Genomic DNA, 27,517 nt, shown 5'->3' with positions numbered 1-27,517 from the left:
CCCCGCCCTTCACCCACAAAGAGGCAGGCTCCCCCCCCCCCAAATACTCTGCATCCCTCACGCAAAGGAAGGTCCCCCATAGCTTACTTTTGGCCCTTTTCCTTATTTTATGATGTTGCTGCTTCTTACAGCTTCCCTGGACTCCTGGCTTCCCAAGCAGCTGCTGCAGAGAGTCCCCAGCTGCCTGCTGCTGCTGCCACCCTGGAGGAGCCCAAGACAGCTGCTCATGAGCAGGAGTGGAAAGGGGACCACAAACCCTGTAGGAGCCTCCTTATGAGGCAGCTGCTGCTGGTGTCCCCAGCGAGTTCCATAAAAGGCAAGAGGAAGAAGGCTCCCTGGGCAGGAGCTCCAGGACACATCAGCCCTGAGGAGGGGCAGAGGAGCTCTGGTGGAGTGGTCTGAGGAAGCTGCTTGTGCTGCCTCTAGGAAGGAGGAGGAGACTGGTGCTATGCAACCACAACTGCTGTTCCCCAGGAAACCTCCAACAAGAGCAGGATGGAGAAAGGGGCCTCAGCCAAGGCTAGCATCAGGCCACCTTCGTCCCTTCTCTGCTCCTTATGGGCTTGGCATCAGCATCTGCCTCAGGTTGCTCTATCGGAGCTACTCCTTCCCGTCCTCTTTTTGGTGATGCCATGTGATGTCCCAAAGGGCTCAAGGACAGAAGAAAGTCAGGCAAAGCTCAGAAGAGAACAAGTCCATTCATCATGTCCAAATCCCCTAATTCAGCATTCCAGTCCAAGGACAGAAGCGTGGGCAGCAGAGACCTAACAGCTTGCTGCCAAACCAGCACTCCATGCTGCTTCATTCAAAGCTCCATTTACTCCTGGATCGGGAGAGGTTTGAATTCAATGGAGCTGACTGCATTCAAAAAAGCCCTTGTGAAGCTATTTCGCATTGCTGATGTCAGCTTTAGATTGGGGTTAGAAGCTAGGTAATAAGATTGTGTTTTATTAAGATAACCAGGGAGATAATTGAAATTGGTAACAGTTAAAATCACTGGTGCAAGCATCAGAAACCCAGACAGCTATAGATAAAAAGGAGTCAGCACTCATGTTCAGTGCAGGAAGAAAGGGGAAGAGAAGCATGTCCTGAGATGAAAAAAAAAAAAACAGACTAAATTTGGCCGAGAGATACTTCAGCTAAATGGCTTCTTCAGCATTCAGAACACAGAAGCAGGCATTTAGCTAGAACGTGTGTCAACAGGCTCTATTTCTGTAACATGACATACATTTATGATGAGTTCTAAGCCATAGATGATTTGGGATCTGCTTTTGGTTCCTCCACAATTAATGGTGAGGGCAACTTGAGAGTTAGGCATTTAGTGGCAAATCAACAGATGCCATTGGTCATAGAAGAACCAAAGTATTATGGGATGGGATTTAAGGAGCTCAGGTAAGGGCTGGTGCCTGGGTGTGCTTCCGTATACACAGATACTGAAAGGTGGTTGGGGCTGAGCGTGACATATCTGCAACTATGTGGATCCACTGGCAATGTGCCCCACCTACGGGAGATGTAACCCAAGCAGAGGCTACTGAAGTTTTGAATCTGCAGTAGTGGCTGTAAAGTGGCTCTACAATCTAGGAATAAGATTTATTCTCCTTAGTCCTGCACCATCCCCTGTGCCAAGTATTGTTACTTGAGTTTGGCACGTACATTACAGCACTATATTAAAGTGCCCTAAGGAATATTTAGTGCACACCAGCAGGGTCTACACAGATGAATTAATGAGCACCGTTAGTGTGCTTTAGAAATAACACCCCAGGAATGCACATTACCCCACCATACAGACAACCCATAAGTCCCATTTTGAAAGAATGACTTGGATTCTTAGGAACTTAGGGCCAGATTTTTAAAGGTATTAGGCACCCATGGGAGTCAGGCATATAGGGGCTTTTGAAAATCTCAGTAGCCACCTATCTGTATCTTTAGGCAGCTAAATATCTTTAAAAATCTGCCCTTCGTCCCACTGATTTTCAGTCAGGTTTAGGCTCCTATGTCAATTTTTGAAAATGGGACTTAGGTGCTTTTAAAAAATGTATCCTGAGTGTATAAAGACAGGTTTCAGAGTAACAGCCGTGTTAGTCTGTATTCGTAAAAAGAAAAGGAGTACTTGTGGCACCTTAGAGACTAACCAGTTTATTTGAGCATGAGCTTTCGTGAGCTACAGCTCACTTCATCGGATGCATCCGATGAAGTGAGCTGTAGCTCACGAAAGCTCATGCTCAAATAAACTGGTTAGTCTCTAAGGTGCCACAAGTACTCCTTTTCTTTTTTTGAGTGTGTAAAGTTTGAGTTTAGTGGCGCAAGACTGTTCCATGTTTGTACAGCAGCTAGCACAATGGGGTCCTGGTCCATGACTAGGACACCTAGATGCTACAGTAATACAAATAAAAATAATAATAAATGTAGGTATTAAAGGCAGAGAGTGTCTGCTTGATCTGTAGCAAGATTAGCCATCTACCATAGAAATGGACTCTTTGCAGTTGGCCAAGCTGAATTGCGGTTAGTGCACCTACCACGCCAAACAACACACAGAAATAAGAACGGCCATACTGGGTCAGACCAAAAGTCCATCTAGCCCAGTATCTGGTCTTCAGACAGTGATCAACACCAGGTGCCCCAGAGGGAATGAACGGAACAGGTAATCATCAAGTGATCCATCCCTGGTCGTCCATTCCCAGCTTCTGGCAAACAGAGGCTAGGGACACCATCCCTGTCCATCCTGGCTGATAGCCACAGATGGACCTATGCTCCAAGAATTTATCTAGTTCTTTTTTTGAACCCTGTTATAGTCTTGGCCTTCACAACATCCTCTGGCAAGGAGTTCCACAAGTTGACTGTGCGTGGTGTGAAAAAATACTTCCTTTTGTCTGTTTTAAACCTGCTGCCTATTAATTTCATTTGGTGCCCCCTAGTTCTTGTGTTATGAGAAGGAGTAAATAACACTTCCTTATTTACTTTCTCCACACCGGTCATGATTTTATAGACCTCTATCGTATCCTCCCTTTCTCATCTCTTTTTCAAGATGAAAAGTCCCAATCTTATTAATCTCTACCATGGATTTATATAGAGGCAATATGATATTTTATGTCTTATTATCTATCCCTTTCTTAATGATTCTCAACATTCTGTTTGCTTTTTTGACTACCGCTGCACATTGAGTGGATGGTTTCAGAGAACTATCCACAATGACTCCAAGATCTCTTTCTTGAGTGGTAACGGCTAATTTAGACCCCATCATTTTATACGTATAGTTGAAATTATGTTTTCCAATGTGCATTACTTTGCATTTATCAACACTGAATTTCATCTGCCATTTTGTTGCCCAGTCACCCAGTTTTGAGAGATCCTTTTGTAGCTCTTCGCAGTCTGCTTGGGACTTAACTATCTTGGTTCATTTTTTTTTCTTTTTTTAGCCAAAAGTTCTGTTTCTCCAAGTGGATCAATAACTGTCAGTGTTACGGTTTTTTTTTTAAACTAACTATAAAGCTTCCTAGCCACAATGGAGTAATTTTTAAAAAGTACAACCTTCATTCAGTGCAATCAATAAATACATCAGCAGGTGGCACTGTAACCAAACAGGTCATTCAGTTTTGTGAACTGCATATACTTTTTTCTTCTTTGGTTGTTGCAAGGTGCAAATCACTGTAGAATCTTAGTACAATATGTCACAGATTGGAAACTAAGGTTATAGTATTGACAGAAATTTGCAGACACTTTGCTGTGATGAGTCTACTCTCTTCCTGTAAAATCCTGACTAGTGGCATTCTGCTGTAAGAATATTGTTAGAAAAAAATACCAGGCACTTCGTTCCTAATGAATAATTAGAGCTCTCTTTTGATGGACAGAACTGACTGTATTGGAATGGCACTGCTTTTTCTATACACAGACAGTTCATTGGGAGGTTTCAACATAATAATAAGACAGTGTGGTTCTTAACTGATTGGACACACATTTTTTCAAAATCAAACCAGTCAAATATGTCATACAGTCTGTTTCTATTTACTTTGTTGCCCTTGATTTATAACTTGGGCTGTATTCATACACTATTTATATCAGAACTACAAAACGCTGTCTTTACTAAACTAACAATTATTTAGAAACAAGTAATTTTGGACAATTGGGGAGGTCATGCCGACTGCCCAGCGGCATTTTCCAGCAGAGACAGATCAGACATGTACAGTGCTCGACATTAAAAGTCAGCAATTCACATCAGTTAGAACACAGTGGTATTTAAGACTACAACAATTTCCCTCTCTACTTAGATAGGTGATATCTGTAATAAAATGTGTGGGTAAATGTGGATTTTTAATGCCTTCTGCTGTAGCATGCAATCGGTTTGAACAACTGTATGTGATTAGGTCTATCATCCTGATTAAATTCAATGTGTTACCATCTTACATACAAAAGGAATACACTTTTTGCACATATGGTAATTTGCCAGTTTTGCATTACAAAACAAAGATAGTTGTCCTATCTCTCTCCCGTATTCTGTGCATCTTTCATTCCCTGTTCACATTCTTGTTCCACTTGATTTAATCTAACCTGCTTCTGCTTAATTCACCGAGGAATTTGGTTGGTTGGTTGTGAAGAAATTCCTAAACAGAAGAAACTCTGCCTACAAAATACTTATTAGGGGATGGATCTATGTATACAGCTCTGGCCCCGATAATACTCTGTCTGGGATGGCTCTGAAAGAGGCGTGAGCTGAACAGGCTGAAACTGCTTCTATTAGACTGGTCACAGTCTTTTTAGTTTGTGCCTATATAATCTCACTTATCACTGGTCAGTGTGAAGCTTTCTCTAGTGAGCATGGGCACCTAAATGTCAATTTCTGTAGAACTTATGCTTTCATTTAAGAACAAAAAAATTAAGTTTCTACTATCTAGTTTCTAGTCATTTAAGATAATCTTCTCAAAGGAGAACTCGTAAATGAATGCAGTTCAGTCTTCTTGAGTCTGCAGGCAGATACAGGTCTCCTCTGAGGCTCATATCTTTGCCAAGCAAAAGCAGAGAGAAATTAGAAAATGACTGGTTTATTTCACAGCTCTTATTCACAACCACGAGGCCACTGACTGCTCTCTGCTTGCTCCACGTGAGGCATGTTGCGGCCACAGATTCCACAAGTATTTACTGGGAACTCCGAGATATATTTTGCTGATTTGAGGGTAGATTAGAGTTTCAATAGAATCCAGATGGACAGGCTTAATTCTGTTCTATTCAAATTCTTATATGGCACCCAACATGTCTAAATATCCAATACAAACTGATGGCAGTTAAAGATTTGTAGCTGGTTATTATAAAGGTATCAACTGTAACATGACCAGTTGTGTCTGTCCAAATTTCTCCATCAAGTCTAGTACAACTGAAAACAAAGAAGAGTTTCACTGAAGTGAAATTACAAAAATAGGGATATGAACTTGTTTGCTATTTCTGTACTGAATCCCGACATGTATTGATTGCATGTTGAGTTCTCTAAATGCAAAGGAACAGCAGGATTCAGTTTGCTATTGAAAACTTTTAAAATAATACCTGAAGATTTGAACAGAGCATTCCTTTAGGCCCTGACTCTACAGTCCCCAAGGCAAAACTCTCATTGACTCAGTGGGGGATTTACTTTTTTTTCAGCCCCCAACATGGTTTCACAAACAAGCTGTGCAATAGTTGGATATCACGGTGTCTGATATGCTTGTAGAATCATAGGAGGGGTGCGATGGAGGAACAGGGCAGAAGGATACATACATACAGTTTCACAGGGACCCCCTGGGTCAGACATATGCACCATGAGCCACTAAAGGAGGGTGTGAGGTCTCTACCAACAGCCAGTAGCCCGCTGGTCATCATAATCGTTGAGAAATGTCTGTACAGATAATAATTATGAAATTATGTGCCCATACTGAAAATTATGTTAAGGCAGTATCCAGAAGGTGGCATGTCTCGGAAGGTTCCTTTCAGGCAGGGGGTCACAGACACTTATCGCTCCGTCTGGTCATTGTGTGTCCCAGTATATGCCTATTTGCAGCCTGAGTCATATGCTGATAAAGTGTTTGTGAAATCTACAAGGAAGGAGTATACAGGAAATAACCACTTTATGAATAAGGACAATGGATTGTTCTAATATATCTGGAGAGCGAACAGGCACCTGGGACCTTTCACTGAGAAGACAGCTGACAGTCACTTGTCTTATGAATGGAGGGTCACTGCCAAACTTGGCTGTAAAAAGCTGGAAAGACTTCAAGTGAGCACTGCTCTGTAAGACAGCTAAGTAGCTAAGTAAGTCTAGTTCTATAGACTATTGTAGCCTGTGTAGATATTCTTCACTGCCTAGCAGGTACTAATGATGTTTTGATGAGAAAATAAGCAAAAGGAGGGGAAAACACTCTTGTAATAGAACATGGGACCTACACGGTACTCTACAGCTGTGTTTAGTTCATTTGTTTAGAGAGCTAGGAAACAAAATAAAAATCAACATTTAGAGTTGTGTTAACAGCTCACAAAACAAGAAACAACATTTAACAGAATCAAAATATAGCAAACCAAGCTTCAAAAATTATTTTAGAGAAAAAAGCACCAAGGATCCAATCTTGTTTCCACTGCAACTAACACAAGTTTTTACTTAACAGTGAACATTAAGAATTTGCGCCCCCTCCCCCACAAAAATTCCCCAATATAGTAGGAGGTCTTCACTGCAAAAAAGAGGCTCAAGATCTGCAATGAAAAAAATGTAGGCATAAAGTTGTGTCTGTACCTTTTTGCACACCTCAGTGTGTATAGACAAGAATCCCAATATTATGGTTTAAATCACCCACCCCTTGTGTGGCTGATCCAGAGCACAGTGGAATCACTGGAAAGGATCCTATTGACTTCAGTGGACAAAGTAGTAGAATATACATTGGAAAAGACTAGCTTGAAACTTATTCATTTCTCTCAATCCAGGGGATACTCTAGAACACAGTCCCTGTTCACCCCGTGAAAGAAAAGTGGGGGCAGCCATGCGAGAGTGGGGATTTTCAAAATGATCCTTAACATTTACCATCCAGGCACAACAACATCTGTTCCCCCACTATTTGCTGTGATGATTGATGATAATGAAAAAACTCCCTGGGCTGCATTCTGTGCTCTGCTACGTCAGTGCCAAGTGGATGAAAACTTAACAAAAATGGCCACGAGAACATTCCTCTTGCAAGAGGAAAGCTTCACTAACATAAAGCCGGCATAGAGCGTGTTGAAAGAGAGAGGTAGTGTGACAGGAATGGCCAAGGGTCCTACATCTCACCTGCTCATCAGATTGTGGTATGCAAACAACATTTACTCTTTGGGTTTAATGCTCATGCTTTGTATATCTGCATTTAACATTCTAGTCAGCACACCCATCTCTCCTATCTCTATTTTCCAATTTCTTGCAGCAGAAAATTTAGATGGTTGAGTTTGGTCACTCACCCACAATGTGTAGGATCCCCTGCGACTGCCTGGAAAAGTCAGCATGCTCTGATCTGAAACAGCAACAGATGCCAGACCGCTGCTTCTGGACTGTGGCCAATCAAAATCAGCCTCCGCCTGCTCAGCTTTACTTTTTTGCTTTCTTATAATCTGTAGGGTTGAAATTAAAAAAAAAAAAAGTTACTGGAAAGTCCTGCCCAGAGCCATATGGCTCAAAATGCATTGGCTGTGTCAAGATGAACAGCGTGGAATAGAGTTTCCTTTAGCTTCGGCCCCAGCTAATTCAAGTTTGATTTTCACAACCCGCACTTATTTCTTCTTATCTGAAGTCAGAGGTTTGCAAGATAATAAAGTCATTATTGAATATCTGTAGGAACACCAGAACTGAATTAAAACAATATGGAAATCTATACCCCACCAATGGTACTGACAATGTGATCTATATCTGGTAGCCAAGTATACATTTTCTAAGAATAAGAATGCATAAGTAGATGCATATTGGTATGGAATCATAGAATAAAGGAGATGGGCTAGATTTCAAAAGCACACCTAACTCCTATGGACTTTTAAAGGGAGTTAGGTGCTTAAGCACCATTTTCTTAGATTCATAGATTCTCAGGCTGGAAGGGACGACTGTGATCATCTAGTCCGAGTTCCTGCATAACACAGGTCATTGAACTTCCCTGAATTTACTCCTGTTTGAAAAAGAGCATATGTTTTAGAACAACATCCCATCTCGATATAAAAATTGCCACTGATGAAAAACCACTTCAACCCTTGGTAAATTGTTCCAATGGTTAATTACCTTCACTGTTAAAAATGTACACCTTATTTCCGGTCTGAATTTGTATAGTTTCATCTTCCGGCAATTGGATTATATTATACCTTTGTCTGCTAGACTGAAGAGCCCATTTTCTAATATTTGTTCCCCATGGATGTACTTAAAGACTATAATCAAGCCATCCCTTAACCTTCTCTTCATTAAGCGAAACCGATTGATCTCCTTGAGTCTAAGGGTATGTCTACACTGGCAGAGTTACATCACTGGCAGCTACATCGCCACTCAGAAAGCACTGAAGGGAAACCACTGTTGTGTGTTCACATTGTTAGCTGCCTGTGCAATAGTGTGTTCACACTTGCGGCACTTGCAGTGGTATTTGGAGCGGTGCACTCTGGGCAGCTATCCCACAGAGCATCTCTTCCTCTTCTGTCACTAAGAGTTGTGGGAAGGCGAAGGGGGTCACGGGGCATCCTGGGTCCCGTCCCAATGTCCTATGATACATTGCTTCACATCCCAGCAATCCCTGGGCTTCCGTCTGCATTTGGCGCCATCTTTCAACAATTTGTGTACTGCAAGCTCTGCCTCTTCAAGCTGCAGGAATGGATCCCGCACTGTTGACCAGTATGCTGCTCGCTGTCACTAACACGTCACGTGTGACAGTGGAGTTATTCCTTAAACTACAAAGGCAAGAGGAGTGTGACATTGATCTTGCCACATGTAGTAGCTATGACACGAGATTGCTTGTAGTTTTCACAGAGGTGCTGACCACAGTGGAACGCTGCTTTTGGGCTCAGGAAACAAGCACTGAGTGGTGGGATCACATTGTCATGCACGTCTGGGATGACGAGCAGTGGCTGCAAAACTTTCAGATGAGGAAAGCCACGTTCATTGGACTGTGTGATGAGCTTGCCCCAGCCCCGCGGCGCAAGGACACGAGAAGGAGAACTGCCGTGTTATGGGAGAAGCGTGTGGCAATTGCAATGTGGAAGCTGGCTACTCCAGACTGCTACCGATTGGTTGCTAACCAGTTCAGAGTAGGAAAGTTGACCGTTGGACTCACGTTGATGGAAGTGTGCAGGGCCATTAATCACATCCTGCCCTGAAAGACCGTGACTCTAGGCAACGTGTGTGACATTCTGGATGGCTTTGCATAAATGGGCTTCCCTAACTGCAGAGGGGTAATAGATGGCACGCATATTCCAATTCTGGCACCAGACCACCCAGCCACCGAATACATTAATCGGAAGGGGTATTTCTCTATGATTCTCCAGGCGCTTGTGGATCACTGTGGGCATGTCATGGACCTTAACGCAGGCTGGTCCAGAAAGGTGCATGACGAACACATCTTTCGGAACACTGGCCTGTTCAGGAAGCTGCAAGCAGGGACTTTCTTCCTGGATGAGAAGATCACCATAGGGGAAGTCGAAATGCCCACTGTGATCCTGGGAGATCCTGCCTACCCCTTAAAGCCGTAGCTTATGAAGCCATACACAGGGAACCTTGACAGCAGCAAGGAGTGGTTCAACAGGCTGAACAAGTACAGAATGACTGTTGAGTGTGCTTTTAGCTCTTTAAAGGCCTGCTGGTGCTGCCTATATGGGAGTCTGGACCTGGCTGATGACCATATTCCTATGCTTACAGCCGTGTGCTGTACGCTCCATAATATTTGTGAAGGGAAGGGTGAAAGCTTCACTCAGGGCTGGACCGCTGAGGCTCAGTACCTGGAAGCTGATTTGAACAGCCAGAGACCAGGGCTATTGGAGGGGCACAGCGCCAGGCCATAAGGATCAGGGATGCCTTGAGGCAGCAATTTGAAGCTGAAAGCCAGGAATATTTGTTGCTCTGCTCGGGAGTGCAGTGCTTGTAATGCTAGGAGGTGATTGTGACTGGCACAGAGGATGCACTATGAAGGTTTAAGAAAATTGCCTGTTGCTTTGCAGGGCTCTCTTTGCTTTCAATTACTGGAATAAAGATTGCTTGCAAACCAAAACAATTCTTTTATTAAAAAACAACAACCGGAGGACAGAGACAAACAAAAAAAACACATCAGCACTGTGAGGGGTGGGAGAAGGGAGGGTCCCAGGAGAAGTTGGGGTCCTGGGGTGGTTAAAGATTTGTGTATGCCAGATATCATATGCAACCTTGTCCTTTGGAGTACAGTGCAGTGTGTACTATATTTCAGCAAGGCAAAACTGCAGAGGGACGGGTGTTGAGTGCAGTGGGTACTGGGAGTCCGCATGGCTGGACTGTGAAGGGGGAGGAGTGGAATGCAGCGGGTACAGACTGGAGCCAGGAGGTTGATAAGAGTGTGTTGGCGGTGTCTGGGGAGTGCGTGGGAAAGAGTTTTGCGACAGCGGCTGCAGGAGAAGGTGGGTGCGGAGCTGCTTTGTTTGCAGTGCTAGTAGCGCCTGGAGTGTGTCTGCTTGGCGCTCCATAACCTTTAAGGGCCGCTCCATGGCTTCATTCTGGCACACCGCATCCTCCTTTTGGTCCCTCTTCTCTCTGTCCTGCCACTCCTTTGATTCTTGTTTTTCAGCCGCGGAGTGCATCATGACATCATGAAGAAAGTCCTCTTTACTTTTTCATGGCTGCTTTCTAATTCTACGCAGCCATTCAGCCAGCGATAACAAAGAGGGAGGCTGGGCTCCCAAGGTCATATCTATAAAGCCAAAATGCAACATTTTACAGAAGCAGTATGTTTGCAACACACGAACAACACTGATTCAGTGATTTAAAACACAGCCACTATTCACATACCTGTCACTAACTGGCTGACACCAGACAAGCACACATGAGCCACAAGACCCCCAAAATGGCGAGTAACCGCAGGGGCAATCAGTGTTCCAGGACCATACTGTATACTGGGCACATGGGTCTTGGGGAGAGCCAGCACTGTACGGGGGCCTTATAATAATTACTGTCCCCACATTTTCCACAGGCTATGTTCATTATGGAAGATATCTCGCTGCTGAGGGTGAGCAGGGAATCAAGAGAGGGTCCTCTCCAAGACTGCGGCTTCCACCCTGGCCCTTATGCAGCTTGCCTATGTGCAGCAATGGACCATCCACCCCTGTCACGGCAGAGTGGCGTGGGAAAGTTACCCTTAATGGGGCAAGAAACAAAGCAGCTCTGCCAAAGAACCTGCAGCAGCGGATTGCCCAGTATCTCCATGAGAGTTTCGTGGAGATCTCTGAGGCAGATTCCTGTAAAGTGAGGGAGTCAATCAACACCCTGTTCCGCCGCTCAGACTAGGCAGGTGGTTGTACGTGCATCACACAGACACAAACCTGCTTTCTGCAACGCTCCTGCCCCCAGCAACTCACCGGGGTGGCGAGTTATATGGGCCCATGGTGCCCGGGCTCCAGCAAATTCCGGTCCCGGGGGGCCCAACTCCACCAATGTTCAGGGCCCAGTCTCTCCCCCGGTCCCACCTGCCACCCCCACGCGCCTCCCCCGGCCCCACCTGCCGCTCCCTTGTGCCTCCCCCGAGCATCCCTGGCTGCCCCCTGCAGCTCCGCACTGTGCTCCCTCGCTGGCCACTCCCACTTACAAGGGAGTGGCGCTGGGGGCAGGCTGAGGCCGCTGCTGTGCCTGAGGAGGGAGAAGGCGCATGGCAGCCTGCCCCGGCAGGTGACTTTGATGGGGGGGACTTATCCTGGCCGGACCTCTTGAGCAGCAGCCGAGGGGGGCTTGGCTGAGTGTTGTGCTGTGGTGGCCGGGGAGACGGTCCCCCCACCCCCTCAGCTCGCTGCTGCCGGTGGGGAGATGGCTGGGGGAAGTCCTCCTCCCTGGCCCCACACTTGCCTACTGCACCCCAAACTCCTCATCCTTGGCCCAGCCCCATGTCCTGCATCCTCTCCCACAGCTCAACACTCTGTCTGAGCCCAGAGCCTGCACCCAACACCCAAACCCCCTCCCAGAGCCCACACCCCCCCTTGCATCCCAATCCCCTGTCCCAGCCCAGAGCCAGCACCCAAACTCCCTCCCAGAGCCTTAGGCAGGGGTGTGTGTGTGGAGGTGAATGGGTTGATGGGACTTGGACCTGTTCTGGGCACCACCAAAAATTATACAAACCTGCCATCCCTTCAACTCGCTTCAGTGCTTCCCAAAATCAAAGCCACTTACCAGGGGCCTCCTGTCCTGTTTGTGCTTCACCAAGATCCGACAGCTGAGACTGGCTAACTTCCTCCGGGGCAGAGAAGAGCTCCTGGCTGCATGCATCTCTGACCTCCGAGTCATCCTCTGCCTCTGGGTCCCCCTCCCACTCCACATCCTCGTCCAAGATTTCCTCTTGCTGGCTCAGTCCACTCTCAACTGGCCCATGAGCCACCAAAATATCCACAGTGGCCTTCACAGTGGAGGTGGGGTTGCCACTGAGTATCGCATCCAGCTCTTAGTAGAACCAGAAGCTCATGGGCGCAGCACTGGAATGGCCGTTTGCCTCCCACACCTTGTGGTAGGCGTTCCGCAGCTCCTTCACTTTGGCCCTGCACTGCAATGTGTCCCGGTCATGACCCCTTTCTGTCATGCATTGTGAAATCCACCCATAGGTATCATAATTCCAATGGCTGGAATGCAGTTGGGACTGGACAGCCTCCTCTCCCCAAATGCCAATGAGGTCCAGCAGCTCGGCATTGCTCCAAGAGGGGGATCGCCTGGTGCGTGGAGCAGGCATGGCCACCTGGAAAGATGCAGTGAGAACACTGCACGCATCACTGAGCAAACAGGAAGGGGATTTTCAAAATTACCAAGGAATGTACGGGGTGGGGCTGATGGTTGGTCACCCAAGGGCAGGGCAGTGGAGTTCAAACCGATGACCAAAGAGGCAAGAACAGGCATTGTGGGACACCTCGCGGAGACCAATCGCAGCACTGTAATCGCCATGGTGTCTACACTGGCACCGCGGCGCTGTAGCCCCAGCGCAGAAAGCCGTACGCCTCTCGTCGGGGTGGTTTTTTTTACAGCGCTACAACTGCACAGTTTCTGCGCACTAAATGGCTTGGCAGTGTGTGCACCTCGGGAGTTACACCGCAGAAAGCTGCTTCACTGCGCAGAAACTTGCCAGTGTAGACAAGGCCTAACACTATAAGGCAGAGTTTCAATTTCTTTAATCATTCTTGTGGCACTTCTCTGAACCCTCTCCAACTTTTCAACATCTTTCTTGAATTGCAGACACCAGAACTGGACACAGAATTCCAGGAGTGGTCACACCAGTGCCAAATACAGAGGTAAAATAATCTCTCTACTCCTATTTGAGATTCCCCTGTTTATTCATCCAAGGAACGCATTAGCCCTTTTGGGCACAGCGTTGGACTGGAAGCTCATGTTCAGCTGACTATCCACCATGACCCTCAAATCTTTTTCAGAGTCACTGCTTCTCGGAATAAAGTCCCCCATCCTGTAAGTATGGTTTATGTTCTTTGTTCTTAAATGTATACATTTTCATTTAGCCATATGAAAACGCATAGTGTTTGCTTGCATCCAGTTTATCACGTGATCCAGATTGCTCTGTATTGATGACTTTTCCTCTACGTTATTTACCACTTCCCCAATTTTTGTGTCATCTGAAAATTCTATCAGTGATGATTCTATGTTTTCTTCCAGGTCATTAATACTAACGTCAACTAGTATGGGGCCAAGAACTGCGTGACCCCACTAGAAATACATGTGCTTAATGATGATTCCCCGTTTACAATTACATGTTGAGACCTATCAGTTAGCCAGTTTTTAATTGATTTAATATGTGCCATGTTAATTATATATTGTTCTAGTCCTTTAATCAAAATGTTATATGGTACCACACGAAATGCCTTAGAGAAGCCTAAGTATATTACATCAACCCTAGCACCTTTATCAACCAAACTTGTCAAAAAAAGATTTCAAGTTAGTTTGACAGGTTCTATTTTCTATAAACCCATGTTGATTGGGATTAATTATTTTACCCTCCTTTAATCAAGTCTTGTGTCAGCTGCTCCATTATCTTGTTTGCAGTCGATATGAGGCTAACAGAACTATAATGATTATAGTCATGTTTACTATTTTAAAATATTGGCACATTAGCTTTCTTTTAGACTCCTAAAACTTCCCCAGTGTTCTATGAGTATTGAAAATCAACATTAATACTAAACGATCTGTTTGGCCCCCTCTTTTATAACTCTTGGTAAGTTGTCTGGACCTACTGATTTAAAAATGCTCAATTTTAGTAGCTGCTGTTTAACATCTTCCTGAGTGGAATGGAATGGAAAGTGTTTCACCATCATCTGATATGACCAAATCATCTGTTCCCCTCCCCCCCCCAATACAGAACAGAAATATTCATTGAACACTTTGGCCTGTTCTGCATTATTATTGATAATTCTACCATTTTCATTTAGTCATGGATCAATACCATAGTTAGGATTCCTTTTGTTCATTATATACTTTAAAAATCCCTTTTTTTTGGCCCTTAACTCTGTTAGCCACTGATTTTCCCTTGTGTCCTTTTGCTTTCCCTATTAATTGTCTGTAATTGCTAGTTTCTGATTTATATTCATTACTGTGAACTTCCTCTTTTGTTCATTTGTTACATATATTTTTATAGGTACCTTCATTTCCCCCTAAGTGTTTGAAAATGTACCTTTGAAAATCTACTCCTTTTGCAGACAAAAAAAGATTGAGTAGATTATCAAATCCATCTCCCTGCCACTGTGGGATTGTTCTCTGTAATACTTGAGCTTGGTGAAATATTTTTGACACAAATTCACTGAAGAGATTCATCCAGAAGTTTTTTTTTTGAGGCTAGATTTACAAAGGCACTTAGGTGCTATTCATAAAACAGCAAGAGGAGGAGGCGGTGACCTGTTACCCAATAGCCCAGTGGTTAGGGCACTCATCTGCAATACGCAAGCCTCCATACAGTCAGAGTAGGTATCTGTACCCCAGTCTACAACCTTCCAGGTGAATGCTCTAGCCACAAGGCTATAGAGGAGAACACGCTTTCCCCCTGCCCTCTTCCAATGACGCTTCCAATTTCTTTTGTTTTAATTTTAAAAAGCAGTTAAAAGTGCCTAAAATCAAAACAAAATGTTTCATTTGACGCCAAATGAAATTTTTGGTGCTTTGTTTTGCCAAGAAAATTTTTCGTTTCAGATCGCTTCAGAACAATTTTTCCCCTCGATTACTCGCACAGTTCTTTGTAATGTATGTATGTATGCACTTTTCCCTGTCTGATTTGTAATGATCTTTGGGAAATTATTCTATAGTGAAACAGATCTCATCGTCAGGCAGCTTTGGACAAACTTGCCAACAGTTCCAATTTGGTTGGGATGGTCCAGGTTTGATTCTCCTGGATAGGTTTTAAAGTCTTCTGACCAATTTCCCAGGAGCTGCTGCAGCAGGAGGCAGGATATTTTCCATTGAGCTGCTCCTCTCCTGGATATTCTTGTCATCCACACATACACGTTCAATCCTTTTCTGATATGCATCATCTTCCGTGAGTTAAATCAAACCTTGAGAGACGACAGAGCTGTCTTCTAGCCCTTTAAAATTCCAAATACAATTTGAAACAGCAAAGCTGCATCGCATACCTTCTGCACTATGGTAGTGGCAAGCTCTTCAATCAGCTCCTCCTTATGTTCCCGTAAATAACAAGCCTCGTTCTGTTTGTCCTGCACAAAGATACAATTTATAAATACTACAGAGTCACATTTGAGTGGTATTTTTACAAGATCAATATAAAAAGAAAAATGAGTAACATGCAGAAGGAACTGAATGTAAGTAACTCTAATTTATTGGAATATCCTGTATTTCTGAAGTGGAACATGCGTGCTATCTTGATAATAACTTTCAGAGAAACAGCACACAATTCTTTTAGCTAATGCAGTAAGACAATTCATCACTGCATTATGTTTTCTTTGATTTTCACTCACCTTTCCACTATTACTTGAATAAAGAAAAAACTGATCTATATAAGCCAGCTAAATGTTAATTAAATTTTTTTACCAGGCTTTCACCATATGTCTCTGCCTTTGAAATGGCTTCTTCTACTGCTTCTTCTGCCACACGTAAGGCCACAGCTAGGGTGTCCATCATACTATGTCCTAGTCAAAAAGCAAACAAAATACCCACATTTATGCTGAGCTGCAAAATTCAGACCAAGATTCTTCAGCTTCAGTAATTCTTAGATCTAGGATTTTGGTATAGTCTACTGCAGAGATGCAGAGCCAGACACCAATCGCAAGCTGATCAAGATGCATAGGAACATAAGAATGGCCATACTGGGTCAGACCAATGGTCCATCTAGCCCAGAATCTTGTCTTCCAATAGTGGCTGGTGCCAGATGGTTCCAAGCGAATGAACAGAACAGGGCAATTATCAAAAGCCATCCCCCATTGTCCACTTCCAGCTTCTAGCAGTCAGAAGTTCAGGGACACTCAGAGCGTGAAGTTGCATCTCTGACCATGTTGGCTAATAGCCATTAACGGACCTATCCTCCACAAAGTTCCAGAGCCTGACTCTATGTTCTGTGAAGAAGTACTTCCTTCCTTATGTTTGTTTTAAATCTGCTGCCTATTAATTTCATTGGGTGCCCCTGGTTCTTGTGTTATGAGAAAGGATAAATAACACTTTCTTATTCACTTTCTCCACACTATACACGATTTCATCGACCTCTATCATATCCCTTCTCAGTCTTCTCTTTTCTAAACTGAACAGTCCAACTCTTTTTAATCTCTCCTCATAGAGAAGCTGTTCCATACCCCTTATCATTTGTGCTGCCGTCCTCTGTACTTTTTCCAATTCTCATATACATTTTTTAGACAGGGCAACCCGAACTGCACGCAGTATTCAAGATGTAGGCTTACCATGGATTTATATAGAGGCATTATGACATTTTATGTATTATTATCTATTTGTTTCCTAATGGTTCATAACATTGTTAGTTTTTTTGAGTGCTGTTGCACATTGAGTGGATGTTTTCAGAGAGCTATCCACAGTGATTCCAAAATCTCTTTCTTGAGTGGTAAGAGCTAATTTAAACCCCATCATTTTATATGTATAGTTGGTATTATATTTTCCAATGTGCATTACTTTGCATTTATCAATATTGAATTTCATCTGCCATTTTGTTGCCCAGTCACCCAGTTTTGTGAGATCATTTTGTAAGTCTTTAGTCTGCTTTGGACTGAACTATCTTGAGTAATTGTACGTTGTCTGGAAACTTTGCCAACTCACTGTTTACTCCTTTTTCCAGATCGTTTATGAATAAGTTGACCTGCACTGGTCCTAGTACAGATCTTCGGGGGTCCTGTTATTTACCTCTCTCCACTGTGAAAACTGACCATTTATTCTTACTCTTTGTTTTCTATATTTTAACCAGTTACTGGATTCATGAGAGGACCTTCCCTCTTATCGCTTGACTGTTCACTTTGCTTAAGAACCTTTGGTGAGGGATGTTGTCAAAAGCTTTCTGAAAGTCCAGGTACACAATATCAACTAGATCACCCTTATTCACATGCTTGTTGACCACCTCAAAGAATTCTAATAGATTGGTGAGGCATGATTTCCCTTTACAAAAGGTGTGTTGACTCTACTGTGTTCATCTATGCATCTGATCATTCTGTTCTTTATTATAGCTTCAACCAATTTCCCTGGTACTAAAGTTAGGCTTACTGGCCTGTAGTTGCCAGGATCACCTCTGGAGCCTTTTTTTAAAAAAAATCAGCATTAGATATCCTACAGTCATTAGTATCGTGGCTGATTTAAGGGATAGGTTAAATACAACAGTCAGTAGTTTTGCAATTTCATATTTGAATTCCTTCAGAACTCTTGAGTGAATACCGTCTGGTCCTAGTGACTTCTTAGTATTGAATTTATCAATGTGTTTCAAAACCTCCTCTATTAACATCTAAATCTGGGACAATTCCTCAGATTTGTCACCTACAAAGAATGGCTCAGGTGTGGCAATCTCCTTCACATCCTCTGCAGTGAAGACCAATGCGAAGAATTCATTTAGCTTCTCTGCAACGGTCTTGCCTTCTCTGAGTGCTACTTTAGAACCTCAGTCGTCCAATGGCCCCACTGACAGGGGGGCTTCCTGCTTCTGATGTACTTAAAAAAATTTTTGCTGTTAGTTTTTCTGTCTTTTGCTAGTTGCTCTTCAAATTCTTTTTTGGCCTGCCTAATTATACGTTTACACTTGACTTGCCAGAGTATATGTTCTATTCTATTTTCCTCAGTAGGATTTGACTTTCAATTTTTGAATGCTTGCAGGCATTTCACTCATGACTGTTCCTTTTAATTTCTGCTTAACTAGCTTCCTCATTTTTGTGTAGTTCCCATTTCTGAAGTTAAATGCTACTGTGGTGGGTTTCATTGATATTTTTCCTCCAAAAGGATGTTAAATTTAATCACATTATGGTCGCTTTTACCACATGGTTCAGCTATATTCATGTCTTGGACCAGAGCCTGTGCTCAACTTAGGCCTAATCAAGAACTGCCTCTCCCCTTGTGGGTTCCAGGACTAGCTGCTCCAAGGAGCAGTCATTAATGGTGTCTAGACATTTTATCTCTGTGTCATATCCTGAGGTGACATGTCCCCAGTCAATACAGGGACAGTTGAAATCCCCCATTATTATTGAGTTTTCTGTTTTTGTAACCTGTCTAATCTCCCTGACTATTTCACAGTCACCATCACCATCCTGGTCAGGTGGTCAGTAGTTCATTCCTACTGCTATACTCCTATTTTTCAAGTGTGGAATTTCGATCCATAGAGATTCCATGTTACAGTTTGAGTCATTTAAGACTTTTACTATATTTGACTCTACGCTGTTTTTCGCACATAATGCCACCTCCCCTCTCCTCCCCCAGCACAACCTGCTCAGTCATTGCTATATATTTTGTATGTGTATTACTGTGTCCCATTGCTTTTCATAGTTCTAGCAAGTTTCTGTGATGCCTATTATATAAATATCCTCATTTAATATCAGGCACTCAAGTTCACCCATCTTAGTATTTAGACTTCTTGCATTTGTATACAAGCACTGATAAAATTTTTAAGTATTTAGTTGTCTGCCTTCATGTGATGTAATTGAATAGGAATCTTTTTTGTTTGACTGTTTCTCTTCATTTCCTGACTGTACTTTATCAACTTCTAGCCTCTCCTTTTTACTAGGCTATGGAGTATCCCCAAGGGACGTCTCTGTCTGAACTGTGTGCTCCTCTGCACCTGTTGACTCCCCCCCAGCCTTAGTTTAAAAACTCCTTTATAACCTTTTTAATTTTACATGCCAGCAATCTGGTTCCATTTTGGTTTAGCTGGAGCCCATCCTTCCTGTACAGGCTCCTCCTTTCCCCAAAGGTCCCCCAGTTCCTAATAAACCTAAATCCCTTCTCCAAACATCATCCTCTTATCCACACATTGATACCCTGCAGTTCTGCCTAACTGGCCCTGCGTGTGGAATTGGAAACATTTCAGAGAAGACTACCATGGAGGTCCTGGACTTAAATCTCTTACCAAGCAGCCTAAATTTGGCCTCCAGGACCTCTTTCTCCTACCTTTCCCGATGTCATTGCACATGCACTTTGGTTCTCAGAACCATGGCGACGGCACAAATATCTCAATAGACAGCAAAAATGTCAGGTGGTTTATATCCATTGCTATATTCTGCATCTATGGCACGTCTATAGTGCCCTGCAGTTCAGATTATGGGGGCGTGACAGCAGCGCTCACCAAAGTGCTGCACTGTAAATCCCCTTTGTGAAATTGAACTAAATGTTAAACTAAATGAACTAAAATGTTCCTAGTTTGCATTAACGTAGTCCTCTTCAAACAGGGCTACATTAATGCAACGTAGGAACCTTGTGTTCATGCCTGCAGCATCCACACATGGGAGTTATCGTGCAGCACTTTGGTGTGCACTGCTATTCACACCCCCGTAATCCAAACTGCCGGACATTTCCCTAAAAATACAGTATTGACAGAGGCCACTAACTTTCTCAACTTAAATAATATGTCACTTACCATTTTAAACAGAAAAACACAATATTTCTACAAAGTCCATGCAGGGAGATTATCAATGTGCTTACTTTAGTTGGGTAGTTATGATGAGAGGAATGTTTGTAACAGAACTTAACAAAAGCTGAGACCTCTATGAAAAACAAGCGTGTATGAGCAGTAGGGGAAAATCATGTGTGAGAGAGAACAAACTCTGAACATGATATGTACAGTATTAAGGAAACCTTATTGAAGTGAATGCATAACAGCCATGATGCAAAACAGATAAAGTCTAGCATGTGCCCTGTAAACCACAGAAGCTCTGGTAACTCCCTAAAGGTTTTAGCTAAAAGATTAGTGATCCTATAAACTTTTCATCACCAGGGACCAATGCGACTTGGAGACCCTCCAGCACTGTAGGCTATTTGTCGAATAACTCGATCAGTAACAGCTCAGTTTTAGTGCAAATGAATTTTAAGTAGAGTTACCTTCTGTCTGTCTGTAGAATGTAGAGTCACTGCCACAAATGCTTCCTTCATTTTCTACGCTTCCTTCAAAAAAGCTTCCTTCTACTCAAAAAGACAGCACAACACATATTGTATATAAATATTCAATATATTATTAGGTTAAAGTACTCTTACAAAAAGTAGTGGTGTTTCTAACCACTATAGAGAGCAGTCTGAAAATTACTGTTTGAATTTCAGCTGCTATACAAAAATGTTATTTCTTTTATATGAAAGATTTCTCAAACGGGGCTTGTAAATTACGGATGGAGAAAACTGCTGGAGAGAGAGAAAGAGAGAGAGAGGAAGAGGTTGCTTAAATGCAGAACTTGTCAAATGAAAGCTAGTGCAGTGAACTTGCTTTTAACATGACATTTGGGGCTTGAAACAGATCCTGGATTTTAAAGGCCACTACAGTATAAATAAAACAAACCGAGACATTTAAACCTGTATTTATCTTCAAATGAAACAAGAGGGTTATCTTACCGTCACACTGAAAATAGAAAAAGAAAGTTAGCAATGACATTTAGATACTGAGGCCTTCTTCAGAAAGGTCTCCTATATCCTGCACATCCTCACTTACGTATCCTGCATCTTATTACTCATGTGAGCAGTCTCGTTTAAAGGCATAATTCAACGAGACTACTTTTGAGAATAAGGAATGCCTCGGTGCATAAGGTTTTGCAGGATCAGTATCTTGACTTTTTTTATTTTCTGCATATATTTAAATTAATTGTTTTGTTCCATTTGCATCGCACCCACTAAATGTAGTATCCCCACCTTTATTTTTTCATTTCCATTTTTGAAGGTTTTTTTTTTTTTTAATTTGATAAGAAAAAAAAAGCAACCTATTGAAATGGAATCTTTTAGGCCTGCATTCTCCTGTTCTACCTACAGGCTTGCCATGTACTTCTAAGTAGTATTAAAAGAGTCACTTAGAGTTGCCTTCATCCAGGTGCACACAGCCTTGCTATTAATTTTTGTCTTCCAAGTGCTTATCTTATCTTCAGGAAAGAATGAAAGAAAGACTTTATAGAAAACATAAACCCTGTAGAAAACACAAACTCTGTACAGATTTCAATCGAATTACACTAGGGATGAATTTGGCCCAGCGGAGGCAAATCATCTCAGAAAGATTCCACTGGTTCTGGTTCTGCTTCTGAATCATTTGCTATTCAATTACAATAAATGTGCCAGCATGACAGCAAGAAAGCACTGTCCCCAGACTCACAGAATACCTTCAATTACTAGTTTTATGCAGGGATGCATCATCACTCCATAGTTAGGAAAGAATTACAGCTCCTTCTAGAAGGCTGACATTGATATTAAATTGATCACATTTCTTCCCCAGTTACTTGAGAAACTTAAAATGTAAGTCCCAGCTGCAATTCACCTGGGGCCAAATTCTATGGCAAACAGGCAAAACTCCAATTGTGATATGGACTGCAAGATTTGGCCTTCATTAGTCAAATTTTGCATTAAGTGCAATGGAAAACCTCAGCTCCAAAATTCTGTTCTCATTCATTATCTACACAGAACTTTCGGAGCCCTAACTCATGGAGAGCAGAAACAGAGCTGAGATTTGCTTTGTAGATCTGAGAGCAGAATTCTGCCTTACAGATTATCTAAACTTTGACTAGTTAAATAGCTCAAACCTAGCCCAACTCTCTAGATATTTAACTACTTATAGTCCCCTGCTGTAATTCTTCTGAAAAATTTTAAATTTTCCTTCCCCCCCAAAAAAACCTTTCAGAACTCTGATTGGGTCCATCATGTGAGTTAATGTGGATGAGTCTATAAGAAATTAAAACTGTACTGTACCTATTATTTCAGAACAAACTCCGCTCTCCAGTCTATGTTTTCTGTATAAATTCTTCAGGACTTTGGCACTACCAAAACGCTTGAAGCGACTTTTCACATTACTGTAATACCATTCCAGGGACTGGGTCCTCAGGAGTCTAAAGAGGATAAATGAGTAACATTTCAGAATGCTTAAAATGAGTCTACATCAGATGAAAACAAATGACGCTCCCTGGTCTTTCCTAAAAATTATATCTACTGGGCTCTTTTAAATCAAAAGCCTTATAGCATAATATTTTTGTTTTTGAACACTGTTTCTTGGTTTTAGCTTGAACAAGTCTGGTTTTATGGCAAAATAAGTACTGGAAATATAGCTAAAAGTTATTCTGATTACAGTAGTAAGTTGCTTGGTTACCGTATCAAAATAGCAGATTATATATTTTAACAAATGTACTGAATACATTTTGAAAGGCCATCTACAGTATTATAGAACAACATATGAGGCAATGGTTATAAAGCGTATTTACATGGATTTATAAATAACCCACCATGGAAAGAATAGTTAGTCAAGACATTACAGGGCATGGAGAGCTCTCTTTTCCTCCTCAAGATTTTTTTAAAATTTATTTTTCATAAACATACATCACTACACAAACATTTACAGAAAAGAGCTCATTGGACAAGGTCTGTACAAAAAATCATGGCAAGCAAAGAAGAATGGGTGGAAAACTTTATTGGGAAACATTCAAAGTTGCAGCTTGGTCTGAAGTCTCATTAACCCCAATAAATAAATAAATAGTGAAAGTGCTATCATACTGGAATGTGTAAGAGTAAGAACTGTGAGGACAACAAGCCAAAAGACACTGTAAAGTTCACATCTTTTCCCCAAAATCAACATGGAAACCGGATTTAGCATCTGTGCTCTGAATGGAAAAAAATATCCACTTTTGACTAGATTGTTCCAAAGCCCATTGAACGGAAAGACTCCCAGAGACTTCAGTGGGCTTTGGATCAGGTCCCAAAAGACCAAGAAGATGATGCAAGCCATTATCAGCCCCTTTTATGATCATATTTTATTACAGGACCACAAGCTAATGGGTCCTTGCTTGGCACCCCTGTCACATGTGTAAGTAAGGGTGCAGGGCTAGCAGCAGAAAATCTGCTCAGAGGGTGATTGTGGGTAGCCCATAGCTGACCGGCACAGTCCCAAAAACGGGTATCATGTGGAAAGAACTCTACAAATCCCCAGCTGTAATTTAAAGCTGACCTCCACCAGCAGTAGCCCCAGGAAAGAAAAGCAGTGTTTGCACCAGTGGGTCTGAATCAACTCCCATGTGTTTTTTTCACAAATTGATCTGACTTATTTGGTTGTGTACTGTCACATTATTTTATTTTATTTTATGCCACACCTACGTACATCAAGTCAGATCACATGTAGCAAAGTGACTGGTATATTCTGATGTGACAAAGTTTTGCATGGCTACAAATGTGACAGTTTCCCCCCTCCCCTTTAATAATGTTTTTCGGTTACTAAAATGGGAGGGCCAAATACCATACAAAGTAGGAGACAAGGAGTTTACACTCTAGAACTTTGTATGTAATTGAGGCAATTTGTTGCTTCCTAAGACCAAGACTTTGAAACTTGGAAGCCCAAAGTTAGCCTTCTAAGACTAACTTAGGTACCTAAATAAGTGGCCTGATTATCAGAAGTGCTGGGCACCCAGCAACGCCAACTGACTTAAGCCATGATTTTCAAAAATGGAATCAAGGGGAGAAATTTTTTAACTGGCTACTAGATTCAGATGGGGTAATTCACTCCTGACACAACTCTAGTCAGCTTGTATAGTATTAATCACTTGGAATTTCTGTGGGATTCCTCTCAGGCACCAAAATAAAAACACACTAAGAAAAAGTGGTGATCTCAAAAGAATGTAATCGTAAGACCTGTTTTCTTCAGCGTGTCTGGGTTTCCTTTGCATGTATGAGGCAAATGACAATCGACAATTTTTCTGCAACACAAGTCATTTGACAAGAAATTGTGTTTTCCTTTGAGGGTACTAACTGTATGGTTTTGCCAGTTATATCCTTTTTGTTAATTATCTCCACAGATTCTATGCTATGACCAAGCCCATCATACAATATATGACCCAAGAATTTCACTAAATGTTCCCATCAGTCTCAAGTGTTCAGGGAGATGCCTACAATGATAAATGGAATAGCACCAAACAGGTCTATTTATATTCTAGTCCACTTATATGTCATCACTGAAAAACATCTGGTAGAGTATACCTATAACCTCCTAATGCAGAGTGGAAACTGAATAAAAGTGGTGAAGTTCGTTCGCTGAATTCTTGCACATCAAAGTTCAGCCATAGATTAATTATATTAGTTGCAGTGCTGCAAATAACAAGAGAATGCAGGTAAGTGGCCTTTTTCTGTGTGTCTCGGCTTCAACTAGATTCAAGGCAGCAGCTTTCTCTTACTACGTGTTTGCACAGTGCCTAGCATAATGATGCCCCAAGCCTGAATGGAGTCTCCGAGAGCTATTGTAAAACAGATACTCTGTTAGTATACAAATAATAGTAAGACTGAAATATGCCCTGACAGAGTTGGCCAAAAATCTGTTTTCTGTATGACTTCCTCACAGATCACCTTGGTATGGCACATGATCTACAACAGATGAGATATATGGGGCCAATGTCAAAGTGGCAGCCACTGTGCCCAAATCTGTTTGATTGTGAAATAGAGGGCTTTTGAGTCTCTACTCTGTGGCTGCCAAGAAAGCATTTTGTTCAATTGTAGGATATCTGTGAAGTCCTGATTAGCAGAACTGTGCTTGGCAGTGGGCAACCTGGTAAATCCATGAATTCAGGCAACCTTTACTCAAAAACAACTTTCAGTATTTCTTCCTGCTGTGAGAGTTTCTTCTATGTTATGGATCAATAGCATGAAAAGTGCACTGTTGCATCCATGGTATTAGAATTGTGTCAGAAAGGGGAAAATGCTACATCTTCTCTTGCTGAGTTTCATTCAGATTTGTCCACTAATGTTCTGGAGTGTTGGAAGGTTTCGCCTTCAACCTCTGACATGTACACGTGATCTTCATGATGGGTAAAATCGAGTTCATGTATACGGGAGAGGAGAGAGGGTGGGATGCCCATTATTAGTTGGGATTGCTCCTAGCTTAGGACAGCACTCAAATGTTTGCTTCCCTTAAATGAGCAGTTATTAAATTAATATGCAAGATACCATGTCTTCAAGTTGACAATCTTCCCAACTACCGCTCTGTTTCTAAGCTTTCCTTTATGGAAAAAGTGATTGAAAAGCTTGCGACAAAATTACTTTTTGTACCATCTGGACTGATTTCCTGGACCCTTTTCAATGCACCTTTCAGCTGAAGTATAGCATGGAAAATGAATTAGTAGCATTAGACAGATGATGATCTATCCGTGAGCAGAAGTCAGCCATCCACTCTGACTTTTTTTTTCTTTTACATCTGTCAGCAGCCATCAATACCACTGACCACAACAACAGCGACTTGCCTGCAGCCATTGACTGGACTGGACGAGACTGCACTTGAATGGTTCCACTTTTTCCGCTCCAAGATTGTACCCACACTAGGGATTGTGAGAAGGGCAGGTGTGATAGAGCTTGGTGGGAAATGGTTTTCCCATTTCATGAACATTTTTGTGATTTAAAAAAATATCCCACTCTGCATCAGAACTTGAGATCTTTAAAAAAAAATTGATGAAAACATTCAGAGTGACACAGAGAGAGAGAGCTCCGCCCCAGAATAGCCAGTAGACTGGAGGTCAGGATACTTGACTAGGATGTGGGAGATTCCGGTTCAAGTTCCTGGTTTGAATTAGGCAGGGGTTCAAATCCCTGATCTACCGGTTTCAGATCAGGGACTAGATCCAGGTGAGTTCCCTGACCACCAAGCTATTCTGGGATGAAGCTCTCTCCTTCTCTCTCCTACCCCCCAAAATTCCATGCTGGACCTGAGAAACCTTTTCCAATTACAGTTTAGTTAAAACTGATACGTTCCTACAAAAACTTCTGGTTTAGATGAATCCAATTTTTCTAATGAAAAACGTTTAGTCAAAAATTTCCTGACCAACCTAGTAAGCGAATAAAAACGAGGCTTGCTTGCCTACGCTACCACATATGGTTCAGGAGCAAAAACTGGGAATAGTTTTGAAAATTCCTCAGTTCTGGGGGTTGAAAATTTGTAAGAAACCTTATAATCTCCCTTTTGTGATAGTGAGCCATAACAACTCCAAATCTATGCTTCTATTCTGCATGCATTCTATAACAAATTGCAATGACTCTTCTAAAGCTTTTCAGCCTCTTAACATTCAGATAAGTCACCATGTCCCTGCTGATTTCTACTGTGGAGAAAGGATTTGGAGAAGAGAATAGCCATCCCTATGGATACCAAAATAAAGGACTTATTCACAAAAGAAATATGGACTCTTTCTGCTCATTTCAAAATCCTTTAATGTTGGCCTGTATTTTAAAGCTGCGACTCTTTTACTTACTGCAAAAACAGCTTTTCTATGTGCCTAGAATTATGAAAAGCTACATCATAGCAACCACCAAATCTTACACTGAAGCACTTTCCCCCTTTTATCTATATTGAAGTGTGCGCAAATTTTTTCCATGAAATTAAAGTTCATATTTAAAGACTATTAGCCATACACCCGTAAAAGCAGCAGCACTGGCTGAAGTTATTTATTTGTATTTCTGTGCTACAAAGTCAGCTATGTCTGTATATGTAAACAGCTCTAAAATCCAAGGCCATTATTTATGTTACATAAAATCATTAGGAAGGTGAATCACATTTCAAAGCCTTTTTTTATGGAAACAACATTGTGGGTTTGGAATCAGTATTACTACAATATGTGAAAAATTATTAGTCAACTTCTGTTCAATAAAGAAAAGCTTGACAGAGTATGAGAGATTGATTTTTGTAAGCGTATGAGAGAATGAGGCACTAATAAAATAACAGACTCAGAGCAA

The 27,517-nt window shown here is 42.2% G+C and overlaps 1 protein-coding gene across 17 annotated transcripts in view; it reads right to left on the bottom strand.

Moving 5' to 3' along the window:
• Positions 1 to 27,517, bottom strand: part of LOC102939317 (myosin VIIA and Rab interacting protein) — a 418,560-nt gene that overhangs the window by 55,746 nt on the left and 335,297 nt on the right. For 16 of the 17 annotated variants that reach the window (XM_043540746.1, XM_043540753.1, XM_037890216.2 and 13 more), the window contains 5 exons: positions 22,517 to 22,653; positions 20,681 to 20,761; positions 16,202 to 16,299; positions 15,787 to 15,867; positions 7,441 to 7,590 (listed from right to left, as the gene is read on the bottom strand). In XM_043540746.1, coding sequence (XP_043396681.1) covers positions 7,441 to 7,590; positions 15,787 to 15,867; positions 16,202 to 16,299; positions 20,681 to 20,761; positions 22,517 to 22,653 — 547 coding nt within the window. The remainder of the gene's footprint in view (positions 1 to 7,440; positions 7,591 to 15,786; positions 15,868 to 16,201; positions 16,300 to 20,680; positions 20,762 to 22,516; positions 22,654 to 27,517) is intronic. The other variant, XM_037890214.2, reaches the window with a different exon arrangement.

Source organism: Chelonia mydas, chromosome 2, assembly GCF_015237465.2.
Source record: "Chelonia mydas isolate rCheMyd1 chromosome 2, rCheMyd1.pri.v2, whole genome shotgun sequence".
NCBI classification, from domain to species: Eukaryota; Metazoa; Chordata; order Testudines; family Cheloniidae; genus Chelonia; species Chelonia mydas.
This window is presented reverse-complemented; position numbering and strand designations above follow the sequence as displayed.